Source organism: Festucalex cinctus, chromosome 14, assembly GCF_051991245.1.
Source record: "Festucalex cinctus isolate MCC-2025b chromosome 14, RoL_Fcin_1.0, whole genome shotgun sequence".
Classification (NCBI taxonomy): domain Eukaryota; kingdom Metazoa; phylum Chordata; class Actinopteri; order Syngnathiformes; family Syngnathidae; genus Festucalex; species Festucalex cinctus.
In genome coordinates this window covers 14,315,168-14,340,348 of record NC_135424.1, presented here as the reverse complement: position 1 = coordinate 14,340,348, position 25,181 = coordinate 14,315,168, and the positions used below count along the sequence as shown (strand labels likewise).

The window sequence follows — 25,181 nt, the reverse complement described above, 5'->3', positions numbered from 1 at the left end:
TAATAACGCCATAGGAAACGCCTTACTTCTCAATGATTGGTTTATAGTGGTGGAAAAAAAATATCCATGGCAATCCATACGAAATAAAGGTACCTACTGGTTACTTGACTCAATACAGAAAATAAAGAAAACTACAACACCCATGTTTATAATAAATGGGTGCGTTCGTTTTATATTAACATGTGTCCCGATCGACGTTCTTTTTTTACTTCCTTGTCAAGTACACTCCGCATGTTCCTATCGGGTAATGGTGGGATATATAAACAGCATACACTGAGTTCGACGCGCATATAAACGTAGCTTTAGCACGCTAACTATTCTTACAATAGGCGTTATCTGCCCACTAGTTCCGGAACAAGCGCAGCTCAACATCCCATGAGTTGGCTAGTGTTGTGGTTTACTATACTGGTATCACTGACTGAACTTGGCGATTCTGTCGTCTATACCCCATTCGACCAAAGTATTGCTTTAAAACCACACAGAAATGCGCGTTGGCGGCTCATTTGTGTTAGCATGCTAACGCAAGTCAACTAATCGTGCGGCTAACAGGAACGGCCAGTCACCATTCGGATATCGGAGACAACCAAGGTAGGTAGAGCTGAAGACTACACGGCTACACTTATTTTAAATTACAGTCGTGACTTTTCAACAGACTCTAGCTCACCTCCGACTCTGAACAGGTCAGAATAAGCCGTAGAAAACTAATTTTGATTTTTAAATAATATATATATATTCTTAAAATACTATAGTGTTGAAGAGGCTTTTGATTTCCCGGTCGTTTTCATATATTTAATGCATTTTGCCTTTCTCCAAGTAATCATGACAAAAGATGATATACTGCTGGATCTTGGTTTCTTTTGTTTGTTTGTTTTTTTGATTTCGTACAAACTTATTTAAAAAAAATACTGCTTCGACCGGCAGCTTTTCAATCAATCAATTAAGTGGTGTTAACATCTGATGTGTAATCATTACGTTACAAATACGCTTGATGCTCAACAAGAACACTGTAACCATCATTCAGTTTAATGCACATTCAAACGTTTTTTTAGTTGTTGTTTTTTTTTCGCATTTTCATGTACATCTTTCTCTTTTTCTTCTCACAACAAGACTTCAAATACTTTGGAAGTGATGGACGGCGAGCCAGAAGCAGCCTCAGAGCGAATTCTCCTGGAGCCATACAAATACTTGTTACAACTGCCAGGTGAGTTCCTGTCCAACTTCAAAAACACAACCATCACTTTGTGTTGGAGTTTTAATTTATAAAGTGAGTACTGGAGCATAATGTTCAGTCAGATAAATTCTGTATGAAATTATATTATTATTCTAACATTGATTTTTCGGGATCCTGCTGCTACCACCTACCAGTTAACGTTGTATTCGAAGTACTCCACATCTGCAATTAAAACGAGTGGGTTAATGTACAACGAATACTACTCAATCCAGAATATAAAATAGCCACATATAAGTGTATGTCAACCACCCCCCCTCCGTTTTCATAGCTGGTTGACATTCATATCAATCAACCCAGTTTTCATTATTGCTCCTTCAGGAAAACAAGTGCGGACAAAACTTGCTCAAGCATTCAACCACTGGCTCAATGTTCCAGAGGACAAACTACAGGTGAGTAATTGGAACAAAATACTTACAGTAATTGTCCAATCGACAAGACATGTTTTAAATATCCATAAAATAGCATTTAAAACCTAAAATGAACACCGTGATGTCAATGAACTTCATCATTGATGTCTCCGATTCTGTTGAATATACAGCAACTAGAACCAAGTGCAGTAGTAAATTAATGGAAATTACACATCTTGTCAGGTGCATTTAAGTTCCATTAGGCTGAAAAAGTTCAAATATGATAATGAGGATAGTCTGGTGTCATTGATGTCCTATATTTACAACATGTCTTTAATGATTTAAGTTATTTACATAAAGTCCAAATAATCATGTTGTGTTGGCTGAACAAAAGGCACCATATGGTGGCTACCGTAAACCCTGACACATAACTCAGAGCCGCACTCGTACTGTATATGTGTCAGTGACAATAATGAGCATTGCAGATGGTGTGGTTGCACGATTGAGCTACGGCAGTTTAGATTTGATCATAAATTTAATCTCAGCCCAAATCTGGGGATTATTTAAACCTGACACAACATACCAGCAAAAGCATCAAGGGGTCCTTATGAACAGCTGTCTGACATAATGGGACAACATTATCTAACAAATTCTGAAAACGTCTTTGTTGTCTTCATGCCTTAGATCTGCACAATAATACAAAGGGGCGGTGGGGGGAGGGACTTTGAAGTAGATTGGGCAATATGACAAAAAAAAAATTAATCTCAATTTTATTTATTTATTTTTTCCAGTTATTCAGGAGGATTTTGGTTTTAATCTTATAAACCAAACAAACGTTTATTTAAAGTTTTCATTTCCTCAAAAATAATTCCTGTGCAAAATGTTCAGACAGTAATGTATACTGAACTGATTCTAAATCAGTTTTAACAAACTTAACATTCATGCAGTATTTAGAATAATTACAACTCACAATAACATCTGGATGTAACACAACATAAGAAAAAAACTTAATAATCAAGAAGACAAAATTCGATTTCACGATTTAGCAAAGTTTCAACGATTTGATTTTCAAAATGACGATTAATCTAATAAATTTGATTTATTGTCCAGTCCTACTCTCAAGGTCAGGTTCAAACGCATACAAGAAATGTCTTTTAAATTACAGCCGTTGTAAATTGTATACAATTGAGGGATGGCATTTAAGGAAAGGAGAATTACAGTACTTTGTGAATGTATTTTGGATAATGAAGTACTGGTATTGGCTGGCTCCAATGTGATCTTAGGGCATGACAGTCAATCAGACACTTCTGTTTTTCTTCAAATTACATTTGGATGAGCTACTTAGGAGTAATTAGTTTTTATTTAGCACAACCATCTTGCTATCAGCTTTGCAGTGCCAGTAATTAAAAACTAGTGCTCAGCCCACTGCCAGTGAAACATGGACACAAACGTAGAGATCTGCGCTCAAAGGCTTAGAGAGCACAGAAGTGTGTTGCCTGTCAGACACATTTAAGCTTGCGGTTCAAAACCGTTTTCTTTGTGGTTATAAAATCCTTATGCATGTCAGTTTCCCATCCGTCCAATTGGGGGTGCTATGTGCTTTGTGCATGAGTTGTGAATGTTGCATTGTTTCCGTTGTGAGGATGTGCCTTACATTTTATTTACACTAGCTAGCCCATCACACATCAAACACAGTCAGCTATTAAAACTGTTATTCTCTATAACTCTCTATAACTCCATACATGACAACCAACTGCATGTGTAGTTTTCCTGGAATGTTGATGAAATTTCAAACTGGGCATTCGGCATTAGCGATTACACTGTACACATCTTGCTTCCTCATATGACTGAATGTGTGCCCACGTATTCCACTTCCTACTTCTTTTTTCTGTTTGCACTCCATGTGACCTCCAAATGTTCATATTATAAACAAATCTGACTTTAGTCCTCTGCCACAAGCCTTGTAATTCCAATTGCGGTGAATTATGGCACAGCACGCCCCCTCCCCCTCTTTGCGTGGCGCTCGGTAAACTCCTGCTGAACCCATCACACAGACTGAGAGCACTCCTCTCGGCATCATTAGCGCTATGCTGCCAAGAAGGCGCCGCCATGGAAACAAGTGTGCCTTCAGATAGATGAAGGGAGTGACATTGGTGTACTGTGTCATTCATTTGGACATCGACAGTACATAATGTGTAATATGTCTCTTTGCGCAGCGCGTTGAGACGTTCCCATTATACTGTTGCCCTTGTTCTGTTCTCTCTGGCATTGTAGAATGGTTTAGCATCACAATGTTCTGTATTTCAATAGCCGTATACAGTCAGTGCTCAACAAATGAATACACTCTGAACAGATTTGTTAGAAAACCTTTACTTTTAGAATCAGTATTTTCTATGGCATAAATCTCTACCAATTATTTGATTTTCACATTTCACGTGACAAATTCAGTCACAGCCTCTGTAAGACATCACTAAGAAATGGATGGCAGTCACATAACGTGGCTACTCATAAATGTGGGATGGTTCCATAACAAAAAATATAAATTTTCACTTAGTCAAGTGGAACATTGCAAGTTCCACTTGACTTCAGTCAGATTGTATTGCGGTGGGGCCTGAAATGGACCAAACAACTAGTTTATTCTTTCCCAGAATATAATGGTCAGTCATTTTCATTATAGTAGTTCGCATACAAAATGTACACATAAAACTAGCTTGCGTAGTGGCATTAGATTATGCCATCAAGCAGCACGAGTAGGGAGGTGCAGTTAGTGCCATACTTACTCTTTTTGCATTTGATTGTTGTATGTTCATGGCCTACTTGAGTGCAAATTTGGGTTACGCCGCCACCATAGGAACAGAACACAGGACCTCCTGTACTGTATTTGAGGGTGATCCACTTGGAGCAACTCGGTCCGAGGCATGAGAGGAATCATCCGTTCCATCCGCTGCCTCGTCTGGCACGAATCTGCTTGTGCAGCCTCCCTAAATGACAAAAAGACAGCCTGCTCACAACTGACTGCCCCAAACTAAATTGCCCAGAATGCACTTGTTTGTGGTGAAGACATGTCTGCCTTGTTAATAGATTACTGTTTGTGGCTTTGGCAAACTGTGACTTCCACACAGTCAAGTCAACAAAGTGTGGTGCTAATCAATGAAGACTTGTGAATCAGCTAAGGCGCACAACGCTTTGGCAATGGCAGTCTGACTACACACATTCCAGAGCAATTGTTGCTGCCGCTCTTGTTATCTTGGAACAGTTATTGATGGAAATTTTGGATTTACTGTGACAGCATAGGCGGTTTTACAATTTCTAAGCACTTGACTAATTGGAGGCAACTGACTGTCACTCAAAGATTACACTACCGGTACATTACAATGTTGTCTTCTCTGCATCTAAGAGGTCCCTGAGCCCAAAACTTTGAGAACCCCAGTCCAAGAGCATAGTGTAATGGGTAAAGTGGCTTGCAAAGGTTTCAGGGTTAGTGAAAGGTTGTGTTAGGCAGTCTTGGCCCTCTGCCTGACCCACTGAGCCTCTCTTTGTGCAAACAGATCTCACTTACACCACCAGCCTTCAAATCACAAGGCCAGCAGTTGACTTACTACTTTGTGTCGTATATCCACTCAGAGGGGAGGATATTGTTTCAAATTCAACAGTGTAGAAATTTCCAAAGATTTTATGGATGAAATGTTTTTTGTTTTTTTTTGTAAGGCGAGGAAGCCAATTATGTTAAGAGTTGTGCTTATACATTTAAATACCCTGGGAGTTCGTGAACTAGTGCCAATTTTTCAACAAAAAAAAAAAGGGTGATTATGAAGAAAACAGTGCCCAAGGTGTCAGGTAACAACAGTCAGTGGCTCACCAGTTTTCTGGGTTTGATCATGTGACATTCACTAGCCCTTAGGCACTAGGATGTAATTTTCAGTCACCAGCGTGTCAGTTCAAGGCTAAATCAGATGGATAAAAACAGATGGATTTTTCTGCTTAATTAAAGTTTCCAAAAATGTAATATTTATCAGAATCACGGAACATTATTGACAACTGAAATGGATGCATGTGGATTCAAAAGCAGTTTCTGAAAGTGAATGTATTTGACACTTTTTGTGTTGTAAGTAGAAGACATTCTTCTAAGTAGAATTTTTTTTTTTTTTTAGGGGGTGTAGATGTGTTTAGTCCTGCATTCATTTACAGACGTGTCGACGTGTAGTTAAATCACGTCACAATTTGACGGTCAGCCCGAGAGTGAGCGAAAATGTGAACATGGCGCCCTCTGCTGGATACAAGATGTAGTGCATCAAGTGTGCCTGTATGCGCCGAGTCGCTTTATTAAACAGTCACTTACTTGAGTTTGTGTTGTATTCCTAATTCAGGTGATCATCGAAGTGACCGAGATGTTGCACAATGCCAGCTTGCTCATAGACGACATCGAGGACAGCTCCAATCTGCGGCGCGGCTTCCCTGTGGCCCACAGCATCTACGGCGTTCCCTCGGTCATCAACTCCGCCAACTACGTGTACTTTCTGGGTTTGGAGAAGGTGTTGACGCTAAACGACCCCGAAGCCGTGCGCGTGTTCACCCGGCAGCTGCTGGAACTGCACCGCGGCCAGGGCCTGGATATCCACTGGCGGGACACGTACACGTGTCCCACGGAGAAAGAGTACCGCAACATGGTGCTGCAGAAAACCGGGGGTCTCTTCGGCCTGGCCGTGGGCCTGATGCAGCTTTTCTCTGATTGGAAGCAGGACTTGAAGCCCCTCCTGGACACACTGGGCCTCTTCTTTCAGATCCGCGACGACTACGCCAACCTGAGCTCACGCGAGTACAGCGAGAACAAGAGTTTCTGCGAGGACCTGACCGAGGGCAAGTTCTCGTTCCCTACCATTCACGCCATCTGGTCGCGTCCAGAGAGCACCCAGGTGCAGAACATTCTCAGACAGCGCACAGACAACTTGGACATCAAGCGCTACTGCGTGGACTATCTGGAGAAGGTGGGCTCGTTCGCGTACACGCGTCAGACTCTGCGGGAGCTGGAAGCTGAGTCTTACCGTCTGATCCGGGAGTTTGGGGGGAACCCGCAGCTGGAAAGCCTGGTGGAACTCCTCAGCCGCATGCATCGGGAGGCCGAAACTGAGTCGAATACTGAGCAGCAGAACCACTGACCACCACCTCGTCGCTCACTGCGCCAACAACCTGCACGCCTTACAGCCAAGAAAATGCTCAAGTTATCACAAAACTGTAGAAGACTAAGAAACTCCTGATGGAAACAATCCAGCCTCCATCACAGTTCAACTCACACTGCAGCTGCTCATGTTTTAATAAACACTTGAATCAGGTTTTCTGGGAAGGGGTGACTATCATGATGCGACTTTGCAGGAAATTGTAGTGTTTGCTTCTAAACGTGAAATATTCCAGGTTGGCTCAGGTTCTTTGTGTGCTACCGACATTTAATTTCCTACCATGGCCACATATGCTATCATCATTGCGTGAATGAGGCGACATTTTAAAAGCCCTTTGAGTACCTTGAAGTTAGAAAGGCGCTATATAAATGGAACTCCATTTGCTTTTTAACCAACTGAGTGTTTTGCTGAAGTCCGTCTTTAAAGCATGTGGATGGTTTGGAGTGCTTAAGAGACACGTGGCTCTTATTCATCGAGCCGCCGCTGCTCAGAGAGAACCCCAAATCGTGGACTTGTTATGCAACATATTGCTATTCCATTTAAAGTAGTTTTGTTTGGTCGATGTTTGTAATGCTTTTCTCAGTCCTTATCCATTGCACTCCAGCACAAATCCATCATTGGAGTTTCACATTTACATTATTTTATCATGCTCACATCATCTTTTACACTATTGTGCATCTATTAAATAAATAAAAAAAACTTCAATAATGTGTCAAGAGTTGAGGTCTTCAGTTGTCATTTCAGCTTTCCTACAAAACGAATGAACAGAGGAATAGCGCCATCTACAGGGTGTGAACTCACCCGTGCCTAATGAGGATAAGCGTCAAAAATACATGGTTGTTCATTAAAGCCATCACACAAACTACAAAACGCTAAAACTCTGTAAATACAAACTTTTCAGCACGAAAATTATGCGTTGCTGCACTACACACGTCTGAATTGATTTTTGCATCCAGCAGAAGCAGCCAAATCAGAAAACCTTGAGTGAATTCCAGGCTGGTTGCTATGGACATGGCTGCTGTTTTTGCTGCAACTTATACCTGAACTCCTCCAACCCCTGCCTGTGTCTGTTTCATGTCTTATTAAAGCTGACATTCTTCAGTGGTGAGCCCACCGTGTACAGGGTATGCCCACAATAATTCTCAAGATTGTGCGCATCGTTTTTTTTAAAATATGAGACGAAAGAGAAGCCATTTGTTTTGCTCTTTGCTCCTCTGAGCAAGTGTGATCAAATGCAAATAAATATGATACAGCTGCAGAAGAGCTGACTTGAGTCCATCACAATCACTCATCAAAACCCCACATTAATCATATTTATTCTCTCATGGATGCAGAGATTGATTCTCTCCACTCCCTAGAGTGAGAGCAAGCATGCTGCTGTTTGTGTGGGGACCGATAAACCCATCAGCCCCGCCCACCCCTTCCAAGATTTGGTTTATTTATCATCAGGCTGTGCTTTAAGGACAGGGATGGAGATTTTACAAGTATTCCTTCTCTTATCATACTTTTATATATGTTAACTGCAATTTACATTGATGATAAAAGTCCTGAACCAGAAGGTATTTTTTCTTTGTTTTTGTTTTTTCAGAGATGGGCAGGGGACACACTGTATTTAATTTTCATTTTTATATCCACATGTTCACATACACTTATTATGACTTGACTGTTCTAAGGGGAAAAAGTGCAATTACACATTCACTGCAGTAGGTGGCTGTGACACCCATTGTCATTAAGTACACAAGGAATATTAGCTCCTCTGTACAAGCGTACTTATTGCAACTTTCTAAACAAAAAATGATTCTATTATAGTCACAGCAGGGAATTGGGAGGGGGAAAAAAATCTAATAATTGAGATGCACTGCCCTACATTCATGTGTTGATATTTGGGTGGACTTTAGAGGACTTTCAAATTGGGACCTGTCACTTTCAGTTTGGGATGTCAGAAAATTGCCCAAAAATGTCCAAATTGAAATATGGTAAATATTAAAAATAGAAAAAAAAAATACATTTATTGTACATAAAGCTATGGATAGCATATTGTTTATATAACACATTTTTATTGTATACTTGATTAATTATAATTAGTAATAAATAATACAATACATTTAAAAGGTAAGAATTAAATTTGTAACTAGAAATGTTTGCCTGCATGAAAAATTGTGATATTACAGAGTCATTCCTTGTGTGACTACAACACATTCTACTAAATTTAGTGATAAAGTATCAGTAATCATAATGACATAAATGTATGTATAAGTGTATTTGAATGCATCAATTGGCATAAGAGTTACCAAGAAGACAGCTGTTAGATTTGATAACGTACTATGACACATGGTAACGACACTCCGGCGCACTTGATGTATAGACATTAAACAGCCTGCTTAATATTCATGTCAATGCACCCAGAGCAACATGTGCCCGCGCATATTTTTCCCAGCACTCACTCGTTTCCGAAGCCTCCCGCCTGCCTCATCGCATCCCATTTGGGATAAGAAGGAATAATTAAGTATTCACTGTTTTCAGCCTTCATTTATCATACGGGAAAAGTGTTTGGGAGTTGGGAGTGACTGCGGACGTATACTGTGTGAGCTCATTTGAGATCCTCTTACATCTGTCACTCACCGAACCAATTATCACACAACCGCACACGCTCGGTCGTCGAAGCTCTTCCGTGTGGCTGCAGTAGGAGTCGAGTGGGCTTATGAAACAGCGTGATTCACTCTCGAGAAGTCTTTTATGGATTATTTCATGTGACCTGATGCACTGCGTCACACATGATGTTTGGAGAAAGCATGGAGAGGAGACGCTTATCTTCCGAGTGGGAATGAAAGTTGTGATTGTGTGTCTAATATTACCTCCTCACTCCTGTGAGTCATAAACAGTCAGCAAGGCTGCTTTTGGTTGCCGGGTGTCATGAATAAATGATTTCCTCCTCCTCCTCCTGGAGAGCCCCACACATGGATGGATGAGGATGATTGACAGCAGTGTGGAATGTTCTGCATGAGTACAAAAAGTTGTTCAAATAGTGATGCAAATGGAAGCCAATCAACACGCTTTATGGGTATTTATCAGGGTTGGAATGGGAAAAGTTGCATACTGTACTGGCATCATTCAAGTTGGATAGGTCAAAGAGCAGCAAGACTGTTAGAAAACTGAAAAATAGCACAGTAAATGAAATGGATTAATTATTTACCAATAGACTACTGTACAGGGTGTCTACATTTGTTCACTATACTTAAAAGTTTCTATATTTCAAGTTACTTGTTGATGAAGAAAAGGTTGAAAAAGAAAAAATAAACGAACAAATGGCTACTCGAGGAGTACAGCAGTTTATTTAAAACTAGATAACCAGACTCAGTGAAACTACAAAATTACGTAGGCCAACTACCGTACCGATCCTCCATTCATTTGTGGCATAAAATACCTAAATATTAAATAAATGTGTCAAAAACAACGTTAATATCTACTTCTCATTTCTTATTAATTTGCAAAGATTTCTTAGTCCACTTGCTTTTGTAATAAATGTGTAAAATTGTAAATAGATTATGGATACCATATTATAAAATGTACAGTAGTAATCTATTTTCTCAACTGTCCATCCACATTCATGTTACATATGAGCTGGAGCCTACTACGGCTACTTAAGAGATCAAAACACAGTTGGAACGCTTTCCAAGTGTGGCTTATGAAAGTAGGGTGACCAGATTTATTTGTATTTGCCTACACGTCACTTCTGGAGATCTAAAAATGGCATCTGGCAGGGATTCTGGGATTTCATTTTCTAAATCTGCATATTGTTATGAATAATGGGGCCGGGAGGAGGGGGAGCTTCCCTGCTGCCATCCTGTGATTGGCCATCATTGGACTGTCTTTCATCCAACTTTTGATAGTGTGTGTACATCACTACTATTATAAAATATATTACATGCTTGGAGAATATATTTCTAAAGGTGTTGCTCTGCATTAGAAGTCTGTCAGGGGAAAAAAAACAAAAAAACTTTTGGGCTACCTTCCAAGGTTTTTGCTCATATGGTGCAGTTTGACCATTGCTATCTTTGATACATAAAGTTAAATGTCACACTCACACCAAAACAGAAACCATCCACTTAATTGTCCTCATTAGGCTGATACGTGAACTGGACTCTATTCTACTTGACTTTTGAGAGGCTGAATTCACCCTGAACTTGTCATCAACCGTTTGCAGCTGTAATAACGCTTGTTCTGCTCGGGGACGCGGGGAGCTGAAGCCTATCTTGAACCCACGCTGCCTGCAAAGAAGACGTCAGATGAGTGAACCGCTACACCCTAAGTGAACCCTTAACCATTTATGTGTCTCCAATTCAGTATTAACTTGTGTTACTTCGCTTCTTTTATGCAGTCTTTTGGTTCTCATAGTTGTATTAATTGGCTTCACAGGCAATTTTTGATTTCTGTGAGAAAAAGATTGTTGATAATCTTCCCCTTTGGCATGTTATTTATTTCACACAGTCCAACTCCTTTCTGCTCACCCGTAAATGAGTCAGTTCATCACACGGCAAACAAGACTGTGAATGTAACACTATTTAAAATTATCTATTCATGAGATGGAAGGCCCAACTAAAAAGGCTGAATTAGACTTGTGAATAGACACATTAGTGGAGCGTGTAGGTGGACACATTAAAAGAGAGTGTTGGTAATTTAAACCTTTTACATCAGTGTTGGCTGGCGTTTAGGCAAATTAAATAAGTTCATCTCCTGAAGAAGCACTCAAGCACAAATGAGAGCTTTCATCTGCATGCTATTCCCTCGTTTCTCGCTCACTTCACCAAGAAGACAACAAAATGATGAGGGGGGGGAAGGGTGGAGTGTTTCTTTATCTAAGCAGGCGACTAGAACGCATGCAGATGGGACTTTTCGATCTCTCTATGAAAGGAGGCTGAATCTCAAGGGACAAGAGTTTGTTTAAATGTCAGCCTAATTGTAGGAGCGGATTTTCAAGGCAACATCCAAAACAAAACAAAGACATTTCATCTAATAGTAGTTAAATGTTATGCATGCTTGTTATTTATGAGTATTGTACAGAGGCAAACGGTTGGAGGAGTTCAAAAGTGATATACATAATCCAGGTCCAGATATATTTGGAAAGTGGCAGAGAATCATATAAAATATAATTCATGAACTCACTTTCACTGTCAAACTATATTTGAACCAAACTGTATTTTGCCCCCCAAAATATTCCACAGGTTCATGATTGATGTCTGAGGAAAACAACCAGCACTCTACTTCAGAATGATTTCCTATTCCTTTTTAGATACAAGAAATGGACTTCAGTAGCAAAATGGTGCATCTGCTGACAGTGGCCCTTCACAGTTGTTGAGCTGGAACGCAAATAAAATGACACCAAGTGAATGTAGATCCAACAAGAATATAAATGTGCATCTTCGCCCAAAGTACACCAGAAACATTTTCATCTCTTTGACATTTTCTTTATGTCCTGTAAAGGAGTCAAGTTCCAAAAGTTTGGGTCACAAATTGTACAATGATATGTAGATGTTGAATCTATGCTGCTATTACAAATACAATAAGGCAACGTCACTATCTTGCACAATGACAACTGGGTGGCAGGACAGTAATTACAGGGAACAAGCAAAGAAAAGCCGCCCATCTTTTCAGTCTTTAAAAAAGCTTGTGTTAAGTATCAGAAATGATAATTCATAAAAACACTCCATGAATATTACAGTGTGAACTTTGAAACAACTAAATCACAATTTGAGGTATGACGAGAAGCTAGCAGTAAATGTCACAAGTACGCAGTGCTGCATGTGGCGTGTGATCCAGACCTTACTGTCCCCAGGGACATCCACAGGGGTCACCACACGTCCTCTTCCTGTCCCACAGGACGCGCAGCTCCTCGGCCGTGTGCTGAGGGGACGACAGCATGTCCAGGTAACATTCTTTTTCACACAGCCAGCTGGGGTCCTGGCCAGGAGAGGAGCTGTGTTAACATGGTCCGTCGCCAACTGTTTACTTTGCCCAGTGAACACGCCGCAAACAAGCTTCCATGTTGTGGCGATGAAACAACACAATGACAGGCTGCGTGTGGTTAGGTGGGGAAACATCAGGACTTGTTTGGATGTGTGCATGACATTACCTCCACCAGGGAGAGGGTGTTTTCAAAGCCCTTTATTTGTTATAACATTATTCAAAGACAAAAAAAAAAATGTCACTAAACTTTGTGGTGGTTCATGGGCCAAGGTCGAATCTAATAAATAATTGTGCACTTGTGTACTCGTTTAGAGATAGGGAATTTTGCATTATTTTCCTCAATGTCTACGTGAATATATCAATGCAGGTGCTGAGTATTTTTGAAGGTGTACAATTCAGTGCAGATCCAAATTTGGATTGTTGCCTGCGCTCCACTGAGTGGCATTCGAGTAATTACAACCCCCCAAGGATGTAATCCTCTAGTCATGTGCACTTAAATGCTAGCAAACCCAATTTGACTGCATTTTGTGCACTGCTAGATAATCATAATTACATTCTGGACATGATTCAGAAAATAATCGGGATATAGGGACTAAATTTATTAAAAATGCTTTCCTCTAATTCTCTCCATACAGTCTAGAGGACATATTTGAATGGAAAATAAATTTCCATTATCTAATAATGCATTGTGTCCAGTTTACAATGAACAAAAAATACAGTTTGTATTGTCCACTTCCTATTTTGTGTTCGCTAGCTTCCAATTCATAACTTATTGCAGACTTTACCTGATACTTCTGTGGTCCAACGGCTGCCATCCATATGCCCATGCTCACATCTTCTCCCTATGATTACACATTTATTCGCTCACCTTTCAATACGCGACTTCCATCAAAGTGTTTGGTGCTACCTGGTAGGCCTTTAGACTCTCTGCATTACTGGCGAGCCACTGCACCAGGTCATGTGACACCACATAGCCAGATCCGCACGCAAAGGCCGGGTAGGCGGGACTGGCGTACTCGAGCTCTTGCCACTTCCCGATGCGATCCACCGCCCAGCTCTGTCTGAAACTGGGTCAAGATGGTGTGTTAGCACAAAACCGCATCTCACATTCACCCATCAATGATCTTTGCCGATCAAGCATAAACACGGCACAAAACACCGGCTAGTATGTCACGAGTCTATACTTACTTTCCCCACCAGAAATGGCTGCGTTTGAGAGCCTTGTGCTCGATCTTCATTAGTACTGAGTCCACATCGATGTAACAATCGTCATCAGTCTTCAGGAGCAGACTGAAGTCAATATTCCCCACAGACCTGTCGAATTGGGAATTTGTGTATTTACAAGTGGATGTATTTTTAATAATAGTGGAACTATAAAAACATTGCACACAAATGCTTAAAACATCAGGCTAGAGCCCAAAGTGTGCCTTGCCAACACTGACATTTACAAATGTGATGGTATCGAGGAAAAAGATAAGAGCCAGTAGACTTATAGATAATCTCTTTTAGTCCCACAATAGGGAAATTTGAGATGATGATTCAGGACACACAAGGGGGGAACTGGAACTAACATGCAGAACTGCATCCTTCTGAAGGCTTCAGAGTAGAGCGTGACATTAAGTTTGAAAATCTCAGTCAATGCCCCAAAGGCAAAATTTGCACAAAGAAAAAAAAACTTTCAGGGAACAAATTGGTAGCATAATGCATGAGATTTCAGCAAACCCTGAGAGCTGATTTTTTTTTTTTTTTTTTTGCATTTTCCAAATTCTACCACAAACATAAGCTGAAAATGAAAGAACATTCTGACATAAAGGAACTTAAGAGTTTCTGACCTTACTGCTAGTAGTACTCTGGCACTGGCCCAGCCACGCCGCTTAAAGGGAACACTGTGTACCACTATCTTTTAGCTAGGTTCCAAGAACAAAACTTTATGAGGTTGAGTTGGTAGCTTAAACATATTTTAGTTGGTAAGCATTCTTGGTCTAAATTGCAGTTACTTGCATGTGGATTTTTTTTCTTTGTTTTGACAAAATAACAACCAGACATTATTGTATTATTTATATTAGGGATATCCAATACCACTTTTTACCCTTACGAGTACTCAACGTTTGAGTTGTCAATGATACCGATACAAAGTCAATTAAAGTTAAATGTCAAATAATTAAAAAAATAAATAAAAATAAACAGGAGCATAAAGAGGAAGAAGTAATTAGATATTTGGATTCTACATCCAAAACTGCCATAGAAAATGGCAATGGGCAAAAGACAAAGCACACTGTGGACTGGTCACCAGCCAGTCACAGTCACACATCGAATAACAACCATTCACACTCACACGTCTATGGACAATTTAGAGTACTCAATTAAACTAACTGTGGGAGGAGCACAGACCTGATTGGAAAATAATCAAATGTAAATGAAAGAGTAAAAATTGTACTGCTGCCATTGGGATGTAAGAAATCTATGTGCAGCATTTGCAAAAGATTGTTTTAAATCTTTATAAATGAGAGCTACATGTAGGACAATAAATTTCTGTTTAAAACATCCCGGTGGTTAGAACACAGGGATGACAAGTGATATGAAGTAATTAGTGCATTTTTGTGGCTGATGCAATGATATTCCTGTAGCAGAAGTTATATTTTGATCAAATGAATAGCCTAACAAGCTGCACATTTTCGATCTTTGATTGATTAGGCCCTAATGTGCGAGTGTTTCGCTTATGTCTGGTTAATTGATGACACACAGTCAAACTGATTGCAAGTATGCCTCTGACAGTGTGACGCTTGTGAGGCAAATGACACACTTTCATTTTAGATAGCTGATTTCCTTAGAGGGCCCGGGCAATTTGGAGACGGAAAGCAGAGTCATTAGCACTTGGCGTACCATTTGTAGAACTGAAGCAGTTTGGAAGGCACGTTCCTGTAGGTGTCCACCACATCTACGAACACCATGTCGCCGTGCCTCAGGCTCTCTTGCTTCAAGGCGGCGTCCTCCTGCCTCAGCCCAGAGGCGTGGCGCTCCATCCTGGCTGGACGGCCCTGCAGCTGCTCAGACAGACTGCTCCTGTCTGGCACACAGCAGGTGGAGATGGCTTGGGTGGTACAGTACAATTTCAAAAGGCGCCATTTCTGACTACATTAGGGTAGGGTAAGCAAAGTTGATGCCTACTAGAGAGAAGAAAAAAAACACAACAGTGAAGTGAATTGCTCGTTTTGTTGCAAGGTATTATTAAACTGCAAATCTAAAATAGTTTCCCCCAAAGTAGCTAGAATCGGTTTGGAGCTCAACTAAAGAGTGAAATCAATAATAGAGTACAACAAGATGGGAGGTGGGTGAGAAGGTAAGAGCCCTGCGGCTGAAAGAACAGAATCTCTTCACCTGCCAGAGAAAACAAGGTTTTGAAATGCTAACACTGGGGAATTGGGACCAACCGTAAATGGTAAAGGTGAATCCTCCAGCCAAACCAGGGAATCCAAGAGCACTTCTGTGGGGTAGTATGCCTTCTGAGATCTGTAGTTTCAAAAACAACAAGCGGGACATTATCTCACTTTTTAACTCATTCACTTGGATCCATTTTCACTGAAGCAATCCTATTCGCTCCCGGCTGTTTTACTGTATTTTGACTGGCAAGGCCCGCAGAATATTGTGTTGTTTTGCTTATAAAAAAAGAATGAAACCTATCAAAAGAAAGATTAGAGTCTCTTCTTTCATCAGGAAAAAAAAGTATATTTCTCTCTGTTTCCGTTTTGCAGCAATTAGCATTAGAATATAGCTAAGTTTTATCAATATTCACAAACTTGTTGAAAACAATGGCAAAAAGAGCTTGTTGCAACATGGCCCTGGTCGATCTCTTATACTCTGCTGCTACCTGCTGGACGGTTTTGTAATAACTATCATTGCTTCAACCGTTCTCTGGAGTTCAGAGGCTGCATCATAACCTTATGTACGCTCTAGCATTAAAGAACAAGAAAACATAAATACCACTTTGGGACACTTAAAACATTCAAAATAGAGCGAATTTATACGTTTTTGGGAGCAAATGAGGTAATCTCAAACCCTACCTGACTGTATTACTTACAGAGGAGAACTTGAGTACGCCTCCTCCATCATTAAGCTGCACACGGGATGAGTTGACCGTGGTCAGTACGTCCGAGTCTGAACTCTCCCATACTAGCGTCCCCTCAAAACCCTGGATAACAAACACACTTTGTGTCTCATGGCCTGTGTTGCTAAAAATTTAATAACATACCTTGGGCAAGATGAACTGCTCCACTGGTTTGTACCATATTCCGCTTACGAGGGTCCCTGTGCTGATGGTGCTGAAGCGAGCCGTTACGATCGCCTCCTGCAAAAAGACAAAGCTGCTCATTAGGGGGCTCTTTTCACCTGTAGGTTGTAAACGGTGCGGCAAAAAGAAGCGACCTCCTGATCCAACTGCAGGAGCTTGACAGTCACATTGCTCTTCAGCTCAGGCCGGCTGCTTCGTGGAAACACCCCCAGCCTGGTGATCACCACCGGGTGGAGCACCTTAAAATCCAAGGCGACAGCGGACACATCAGAGGGGACGAGCACCGCCGGGTCGGGCACCATCACAATTTCGTTCTCTGCATCCTGTCCTGCATCTATGAGTCAAAGAACACAGGAAACACTACGTAAGCGTTATTACAATGCCAACATACAGACCTCCCCTCTTTTTTTTCAGGAAATCCCAAGTGACAGGAGAAGACAGAGAGCCCCTGGTAAAGTCTGGCAAAGTGATTTCCCTGTGAAAAATTCTGATTCAAATTGCATGGGGGTGTAGTTAATGCTGAATAGCAAAAGAGTCACATTGATATACCGGAGATCAATTAAAAGATTGAGGCTATTAATGGGAAGCGGGCTATTGTTATGTGGAGTTGAACAAATGTAGTTAAGTGTTGAATAAAAGTAAAAGATGTGCTTGTGCATGTGTGTGCACAATGACAGGATGGATTCTCTTTGAGTTGACGTCCTTGTCACTTTTTAAACAGAATATCACAGGAGGATCATTCACCATATCTACAAAGCCCACACTAAAAAGAAAAAAAAAATAGTAACATTACATAAAAAACATGGTCCAAACTAAGAGAATGAAGTCATAATGCTAGAGAATAGTCTGATGAAAAAAACAAGTGATGGTTACAATTAATATAGAAAAGTACACACAACAGTCACTGTCATACAGAAATAGGCTAATATCATTACATTTTTCTTGTAAGGGAACAAACTTTAAAAAAAAAAAAAAAAAAAAGTAATATCTGTCTTGAGTTCTTTCTCAGGAACAAATGCTTACACTATCACTGACTTTGCTGTATGTCATACTGAAACTGAAGTATAGTTTGACATCCTTAAAATGCAGGTACGTATGCATTCATGCTTGAAATATAGTGTTATTTTCCGAAAAGTAAATTTTTTTCTTCTAATTCTGTAACTTTCTTCCTGCAATATTTTAACTTTATGATTGAAGCACCTTTGTTTCTTTTCAGCATGGGCCTATCCAAGTACAATGAATACAATATTTATCTAAAAAAGGCACATATTTCAAGGACATAAAGAACAAACATGAAGTACAGTTTAAAAATATAAAATGCACCAGTAGAAGATTGTGCAGACTTGTAAAATACATATATATATATATATATATATATATATATATATATATATATATGTATATATAAATAAAAGTCCATAAAAGTCAACAGCTCAGTGTTAGAAGTCAACAGCTCAGTGTTAGATAAAAACACTTAAATCCAACAATGGGGGAATGTTCATTGCGCACGGCTAAAAACAGAATTTTGTTTTTCAGCTGCTAAGAACGCTTGGTAAACTTATTTATTTATTTCCATTTTAAGTGCTTTCAGCAGTTTTTCTCAATTTTTGGTACGCACCCGAGGAAGAAAAAAAATATTTCACGCGCCCAGCATACATACCAGTAGTATCATTTGTCTATAAAATTATTATAAGTACTCCTCTGCAGAAGGGCTAATACTGCTTGTGTAGTCTGATAATGAGCGCATCATTGCCACCTACTGTAGTGGACGTGCAATTACATGTTATTCTTGTAGGGCAAAAAATAAAAAATAAAAAATGTGTCCGCTGGACTCACACATGCCCCCAACGACATCACACCGCGCCCGCCCCCTATTTGAGAAAGTGTACTCCAAAGTCATGGGAATGAGAAATATTTTTTACACTAATGTCTGTCTGAATAGTTTGCGACTTGGATGTAAAACTCTGCCCAAGATTGTCACAATGACATCTGAAGTGGTGTGGTGCATTGTTGAGGATCCACAAAGGAAGCAGACCTTGGTAAGATAGACGCTCAGCAGATATTGTTGCTGTACTCAGTCCTGAAAATAATCATTTAAAGGATTCTGTGTATGTGTCACATCCACAGCTGACAACACGACATCGGGTATTCACAATTTAATTGAAACACAGAGTACATGTTCTGTTGATCTTGAGAAATGCCAGTTTTTACTGTATTGCTTTGGACAAGTGGTTTCCAAGAAAAGTCATGGGTGGTCAGACAGGATACAATTACAGAAGAGGTTCTTGACATTTGCAGCTAACAGATAGGATCCGTGGCAATAACCTGAAAGAAACTTGTATGACTGTTATTGAGAAGGCAATTTACAGTTATCAAAACTAGCTGCAAAAGGCACAAACAGTGTGATGGGATCCATAATTGGCCTTGCAGGAATGTGTCAAGATGACTGTTTTCCGAATTTCGCTTTGACAGGCCAGACCTGAAAATGATTGCAAGAATGATTGCAGAGTTCTTCAGTGTCCCACTGAGTAAAACAAGGAACAAAATACCTCCATCCATTGTTTTTTGATAATCACGGGTGCCTATGCCAGCTCTGAAATATTCATTCAGCCTGATACTTTGTTTTATGATCAACTATCTACAAAATACTTTTTATGCACAAATTATGTGTGCACATGTTACAAAGCGATGGAATTATGTCACAAAGCAACTAATCACTAAGGTCTTGTCTGAGTAACATAACATGTAAATGTTTTCTAGATGATTATGACTATGTATTAATTTATTCAATTAATGTGAAAAATAAAAAGGAGAGGTAATAAACTTGTGCATGTTTTTTCCCGAATTGTTCAAAGGTAACTCCTGTTGTTTAACACCTCCATGAGTTGTTCTGTATCCTATTAACCCCGAGTTTATCACAGGCTTGCAGGAATAGCATTAGTGCTAATTAAAATTCCCATAGATAGCCATACGAGTTTTATTAATAGAGGGAAAATGGTGACTGAAATCCATCAATGACTGGAATAAAAGATGTGATTTAAAACAAAACATGAAGATTTATTTATTAAGTGTTTTTCTTTCTGGGCCAGTGTAACTTTACCTGACAGCAGTGGGTGGTGAAGGCCAGAGAGTGAGGAGGGTGACCTTCCCAATCTCACAGCAGGCGTATAATTTGGATAAGTGAGCTTGGGGTGAACCAATTATTTTTGCCAGCCTGTTTTGATGTACGGGAGAGTTAAGTTTTTTGGGGGGGGGGTGGTGAGAGAGTTATACCAGAATAAAATGCTGAAGGGGAGAATGAATTTAATAACAGGCCTCAAACCAGGGTTGTCCTTGCCAATATTAAAATCCTTGAGTTGCTTCAGCAGGTCCTGGAAAAGCACAATTGGGTGTTACTGAAGCCCAGGTTGCTTTGACAGCAGCCTTCAACTTGGGATTGGGTTTAATGTTTCACATCTTCCTGGCAGTACCCCATAAATTCTCAATGGGGTTGAGATCTGGAGTGTTTGCTGCCAAATCAATCACAGTAATTTTATTGCAATTTCAACCAGCTTTGGGTAGTTCTGACAGTGGGGGCAGATGCCAAGTTCTACTGGTATATGAAATCAGCATCTCCATAAAGCTTGTCAACAGAAGGAAGCAAGTGCTCGAAAATTTCTTGTGTTGACTGTGTTCAGAAAACAGGGTGGACCAACACCTGTAGATGATACATACATACAGAGGAAACTTTCCACTGACTTTAAGATTGTGTGCCACTCTACTCTTCCTCCAGAATCTGGGTCCTTGAATCCCAGATGTAATGCAAAATTTACTTTCACCTGAAAATAGGACTTTGGACCACTGAGCCATAGTCCACTTCCTGTCCTCGTTCACTGCCTTTGACAAGTATACTTGTCAATTGTATTTTTTAGAGCGGTGCTAAATGGGGGCGAATCTGATTATGCTCCACTGTAAATATCAAACTTGGAAACGACTTTACTGATGCCCAACAGCCGGTAGATGACATCATTGCCCCATTTTATACAAAATAAACACAGTTTCTGAGTCCATGGGAGAAATGGCTGTATTTTGGCAAACCTACTTTTTTCTACTGTCAATTATAAAAGAACGGGACGGGGCAAAAAGTAGGGAGTCTATTCTGTTATTTGGTAGATTCGGTTTATATATAATTATTGAATGTAATATCACGTGAGTATTGGAAATTAAAAAAAATTCTATAATGACTGGCAGTGAATGAGTTAAAACAGGTTGCATGCTCCTAACGATTGGCTCCGTTTCAAGGGTGGCTTGACACCAGGAATGCGATAAATAGCCAAATTCCTCGAGTCGATATGTCAATGCAGTGGCTCATGATATACTGACTCTTGCTTCATTACATTCCTTAAAAAGTTCACTCAAATTCCTGAATTGGTTTTGCTTCACAACCTTCTCAGTTCGTGGTTATATAGGTTGCTTGTGCATATTTTTCTACCATGTTTTCCTTCATCTTTGTATTCATGTGATTTTTCGTCAAGTAAGCACAAGGCCATAGTACCAGAACAAAGTCCCCACAAGGAATGGGAGAACATGTAAATTCCACACAAGAGCGCTTGAGCTGACATTTGAACACGAACCAAATTAACTGAGTGGCAGACGTGCTAACTACTACTGCACACCGCTGCTCCTGCATAACATGCATTTAATTGGGAGGTCAACCCAAATATTTTCTTTACTACTGTATAAAATGCATATGGTGGCCCCACTAACTAGGCCGTGATTGATCGTTACCTGAGAAATCGTGATGTCATTTTCAGTCGACATTAAGTGACAGAATGGCCGCCCTGAGATGGATAAAAGCAGCTGGATTTTGCTGCTTAACTCGTAGTCCACAAACACAATATTAATCAGACTGCCGTGTTTAGGCTAGTGGGGCGACATAGTATATATTATTTCAATTAACATTTTGGGCCAACCTCCCATTTAAGTATAGTATATTTAATGATGGGCAAATTTAATTTGCAGGGTATCTGAAAGTTTTGCCTCTACAAACTTTACTTTGATGCTAAGTGGCTGAAAAAACATTAATGTTGTCTCTCTGCCTCAGCAACACAACTCCTGCAAGTTGGCTAATTATATGACCAAAATGCTTGGGATTAATGCAGCACAAACCGACATCTTCAATCAGCTTTTATTAGTCTGCTTACTGATCTAAGATATTAAGCCAAATATTGAACTGGATTTACAAACCGAGCAATGTCCTTTACTTTTGTGCTTCGGAGCATCAAAGCATAGAATCGAATGGCAATCCCGATATTATCACAGCTGGGGAAGAGGCTTGGACAAATGAGACGTCTCTGCCATGACCCATAAGGCCGACAAAGCCTATTCTGATGAGCCGCAATTATGTTTTCATGACGCTAAGTAGTGGTGCGCCTCAGTGAAGCTGAGGGACATAAACAATTACCTTCCAACTGATGAGCCTGTTCAATTACTATATTTCACAAGACGTGTTCTCATGGAACCAAAGCCTAAGCAGTGACATTGACTGTGGATTTCATTCTTTCACCATGGCTATGGAGAGGAAAAATAAAGTGTCCTTGAGCTGCAAGCGAGGTGGAATAAAATATGTTTTACCTCTATTCAGAGCGTGCGTTCGTTTGCTTCTTTCAACTCAAGTCACCGCTCAATACTGACAACTGGATGTGCAAACAATAGATTGCACCCTGAGCACCTAAAGCTACAAATTTGAGTAACATGAAATATTTCTGTTACCTGGCTGGGTGATGTTGAGTAGGGAGCAGGAGTAAGGATCTTCTCTGTCCTCCTCTGGGATGGGACATCCATGTTTACCGACGATAAACCTCACCCCCACTCTGAAAAACAAGCACCTACGATTATTTTCCAAAATCTTCCCCATCAATCCACTCCCAGTTACCATGGTTACTAAAGGGTCGCTACAAAGTTCATCATGCTGCCTCTGTGATCTTGGTTTCAGAGGGTAACGGATGTGGACAATATTGCCCGCTGGTCAGGTAAAGAAAATAAGTCTGGTTATTTGTTGCCAGCTGCTGCAGGCTTTGTTTTCACTTTCATTATCCGGCCCAGGAGAAAATAAAAACACAAGTTGGAGCTGGACCTTGCTGACCTGTGCTTGAAGTGAGGGTGTTGGTGCAAGTAGCCCAGCCAGGTGTCCCTTATGGCTTGTCGCAGTTTGTAATGCTGTCTGGCTGATAGAACTCCCACCAGAACTTCATAGGACGGTACCACCCCATCTACAATGAATACAGAACATTCGGCATGAACAATATGCGTACAGAGAAACTACAATTGAACAGACAGAATTTTGAGTGCAAATTTCCAAGTCTGGCATGATTTGAAGCGACCTAATGAGAGATGCTGAGCTCCCGTACACAACCGAGCAACGCCCCACATCGCTCAACTGTCACAATTTTGCCACTTTAAGAAAAGCACTATAATATAAGCTTATGTACTTATATGTACTTGTATGTATTATAGCATAGGCGCAAACTGAATTTTCCATTATTAACGACACAAACCAACAACAACAACAACAACCGACGACGCGAGTCGGAGAGAGCAAAGTTAGCCAAGCGCGTGCCTGCGTCCAAAAAGTTGCCGGGATCAAGGGGTTGAAACCCCGCCGCTAAGCGTCAAAGTACCCGAGTGTGCGTCGTCGTCTTCCAGCGGCTTGGAGCACCGTTGTTGAGCCGACCACAAGTGCACAACTACGGCGAGAGCACAAGGCAGAAGAACCAGCGCTAGCCTCCGCATGGACGGAACGCTTCATTCACCCGAAGTAGCGTCGAGCCGGAGCGGAGAAGAAGCTTTTCCCGGGCGGCACTGGTCGCACTGAAGCCCGTTTGGAATGGGAGCTTCATTTGAGTTCCGCAGCTCTCTCTCGAAATACTTCTCAGCACCGCCTCATGTCCGCCTCTGCTGCTGAGAACTGCACCAATGGGAGCGGAGGAGCTTTGCCGAGGTGCATTCTGGAACTTGGAGTTCGCGGTGAAGCTACATCGTAGAAAATAAATAAATATGGAGGCGGATATTAATCAACAGAAACTATAATAAAATAATGTAAAAAGAAAAATACTACAAATATATTTATTAAAATTATTACTATTTTTGAAAAAATAGACAAAGCACTAGCAAGCGATGTCTCAGGCTATATGCGAGCGAAACATGTCATTGCTTCGCTAACGACGTCATCTGACTAACGAAAAATGTGACAACTGGAAAAAAACAAACACAATACCTTGCGTGAGGGGGCGGGGGTTCACATTCAGTGAGACAAGTCAGAATTTGCTGGAAAAAATAATATTCAAGTACCATACCAATAAATGTGCAGACTGCAGAGTAACTATTTGTACTCAGTTTCCCACCACTTTGTAGGTCTGACAAACTGACACAACTGCCGACTGAGCTCGCTTGGTAGCAAGCTAGCTATATGTATTGAGCAATTGCTTATGTATTTTAATTTACGTATCTTAAAAAGCAAAATCCAAATTAATCTACCTTAAAGTGAATGTAATGAAACTATGGAATAAGCAATTATTTTCGTACAACTGTTCGAGTAGCTGAACAGCAAAATTCACAACTGTTTGATTGATGAATAGACTAATACATGTACATTTCCTGGTTCAATTGGAATGTTGGCATTTAAACAATCCTCTTATGCCGTTCATATTTTTTCATCATGAGACCAAAACGATACCGAACTTGGTCAGCAAAAGAATGGCAAATTGGGCAATTAGTGAAACGTTGGCCAGTAAAAGATGGCCAAATTAAGTTCAGTTAAAGGTTAGCATATTTTATTTTCATCCTGAAATTTCCTTTTTGTGAGTTTTTTTTATGCTAACAAGAAAAGGAACACAATGAGACCATCCTAAAGGCCCACAATTCAATGGACATCAGTAAGTTGGCGTCTTTGAAAGGCCATCTTTGATAGATGATAAAAATGATGCCACACAAAATGACCTCTCTCTCTTTTCATGCCTTTTAGGCAATATTTGTAAAACTCCAGGATCCCCTTATAAACAAATCAATTCCTGCTCATGAAAACACACATGACAAGTTATAGCTTTATAAAGGACGGTCACAGAGTGCTTCACACGGAACATGTTGTGCGTAGATAGGGATGTTTGAAACAAATGTCTCCCGACCGACTGCCAGCTGTT

The 25,181-nt window shown here is 40.4% G+C and overlaps 2 protein-coding genes across 3 annotated transcripts; one reads left to right on the top strand and one right to left on the bottom strand.

The window, feature by feature from the left end:
• Positions 1-181: 181 nt before the first annotated feature.
• On the top strand, positions 182-7,470 carry ggps1 (geranylgeranyl diphosphate synthase 1). The gene is made up of 4 exons (XM_077494393.1): positions 182-588; positions 1,108-1,201; positions 1,550-1,620; positions 5,946-7,470. The coding sequence occupies exons 2-4, from the start codon at positions 1,129-1,131 to the stop codon at positions 6,732-6,734; spliced, it is 933 nt and encodes a 310-aa protein (XP_077350519.1). The 5' UTR covers positions 182-588; positions 1,108-1,128; the 3' UTR covers positions 6,735-7,470.
• A 947-nt stretch (positions 7,471-8,417) lies between these two features.
• b3galnt2 (beta-1,3-N-acetylgalactosaminyltransferase 2) lies at positions 8,418-23,952 on the bottom strand. 2 transcript variants are annotated; one of them, XM_077494391.1, is made up of 13 exons: positions 23,664-23,952; positions 23,129-23,255; positions 22,756-22,856; positions 17,139-17,338; positions 16,966-17,061; positions 16,795-16,905; positions 16,148-16,226; positions 15,600-15,783; positions 13,905-14,030; positions 13,624-13,783; positions 13,502-13,558; positions 12,572-12,710; positions 8,418-9,748 (listed from the first exon to the last, which is right to left on the bottom strand). In XM_077494391.1, exons 1-12 carry the CDS (start codon positions 23,773-23,775, stop codon positions 12,573-12,575), a joined length of 1,491 nt encoding a protein of 496 aa, XP_077350517.1. In that variant the 5' UTR covers positions 23,776-23,952; the 3' UTR covers positions 8,418-9,748; position 12,572. The 2 variants fall into 2 exon arrangements, with proteins under 2 accessions (XP_077350517.1, XP_077350518.1); XM_077494392.1 differs by lacking the exon at positions 8,418-9,748 and adding an exon at positions 9,920-12,109.
• Between the last annotated feature and the right edge of the window lie 1,229 nt (positions 23,953-25,181).

What these genes read in the sequence shown, in the direction of transcription:
- ggps1 (XM_077494393.1), top strand. Translation starts at nt 1,129, where the DNA reads ATGGACGGCGAGCCAGAAGCAGCCTCAGAGCGAATTCTCCTGGAGCCA. An exon ending in ATACTTGTTACAACTGCCAG is followed by an intron (nt 1,202 to 1,549) that starts GTGAGTTCCTGT and finishes TTGCTCCTTCAG; the next exon opens with GAAAACAAGTGCGGACAAAA. An exon ending in TTCCAGAGGACAAACTACAG is followed by an intron (nt 1,621 to 5,945) that starts GTGAGTAATTGG and finishes TTCCTAATTCAG; the next exon opens with GTGATCATCGAAGTGACCGA.
- b3galnt2 (XM_077494391.1), bottom strand. Translation starts at nt 23,775, where the DNA reads ATGCGGAGGCTAGCGCTGGTTCTTCTGCCTTGTGCTCTCGCCGTAGTT. An exon ending in AGACGACGACGCACACTCGG is followed by an intron (nt 23,256 to 23,663) that starts GTACTTTGACGC and finishes TATTCATTGTAG; the next exon opens with ATGGGGTGGTACCGTCCTAT. An exon ending in AGCCATTTCTGGTGGGGAAA is followed by an intron (nt 13,784 to 13,904) that starts GTAAGTATAGAC and finishes ATCTTGACCCAG; the next exon opens with TTTCAGACAGAGCTGGGCGG.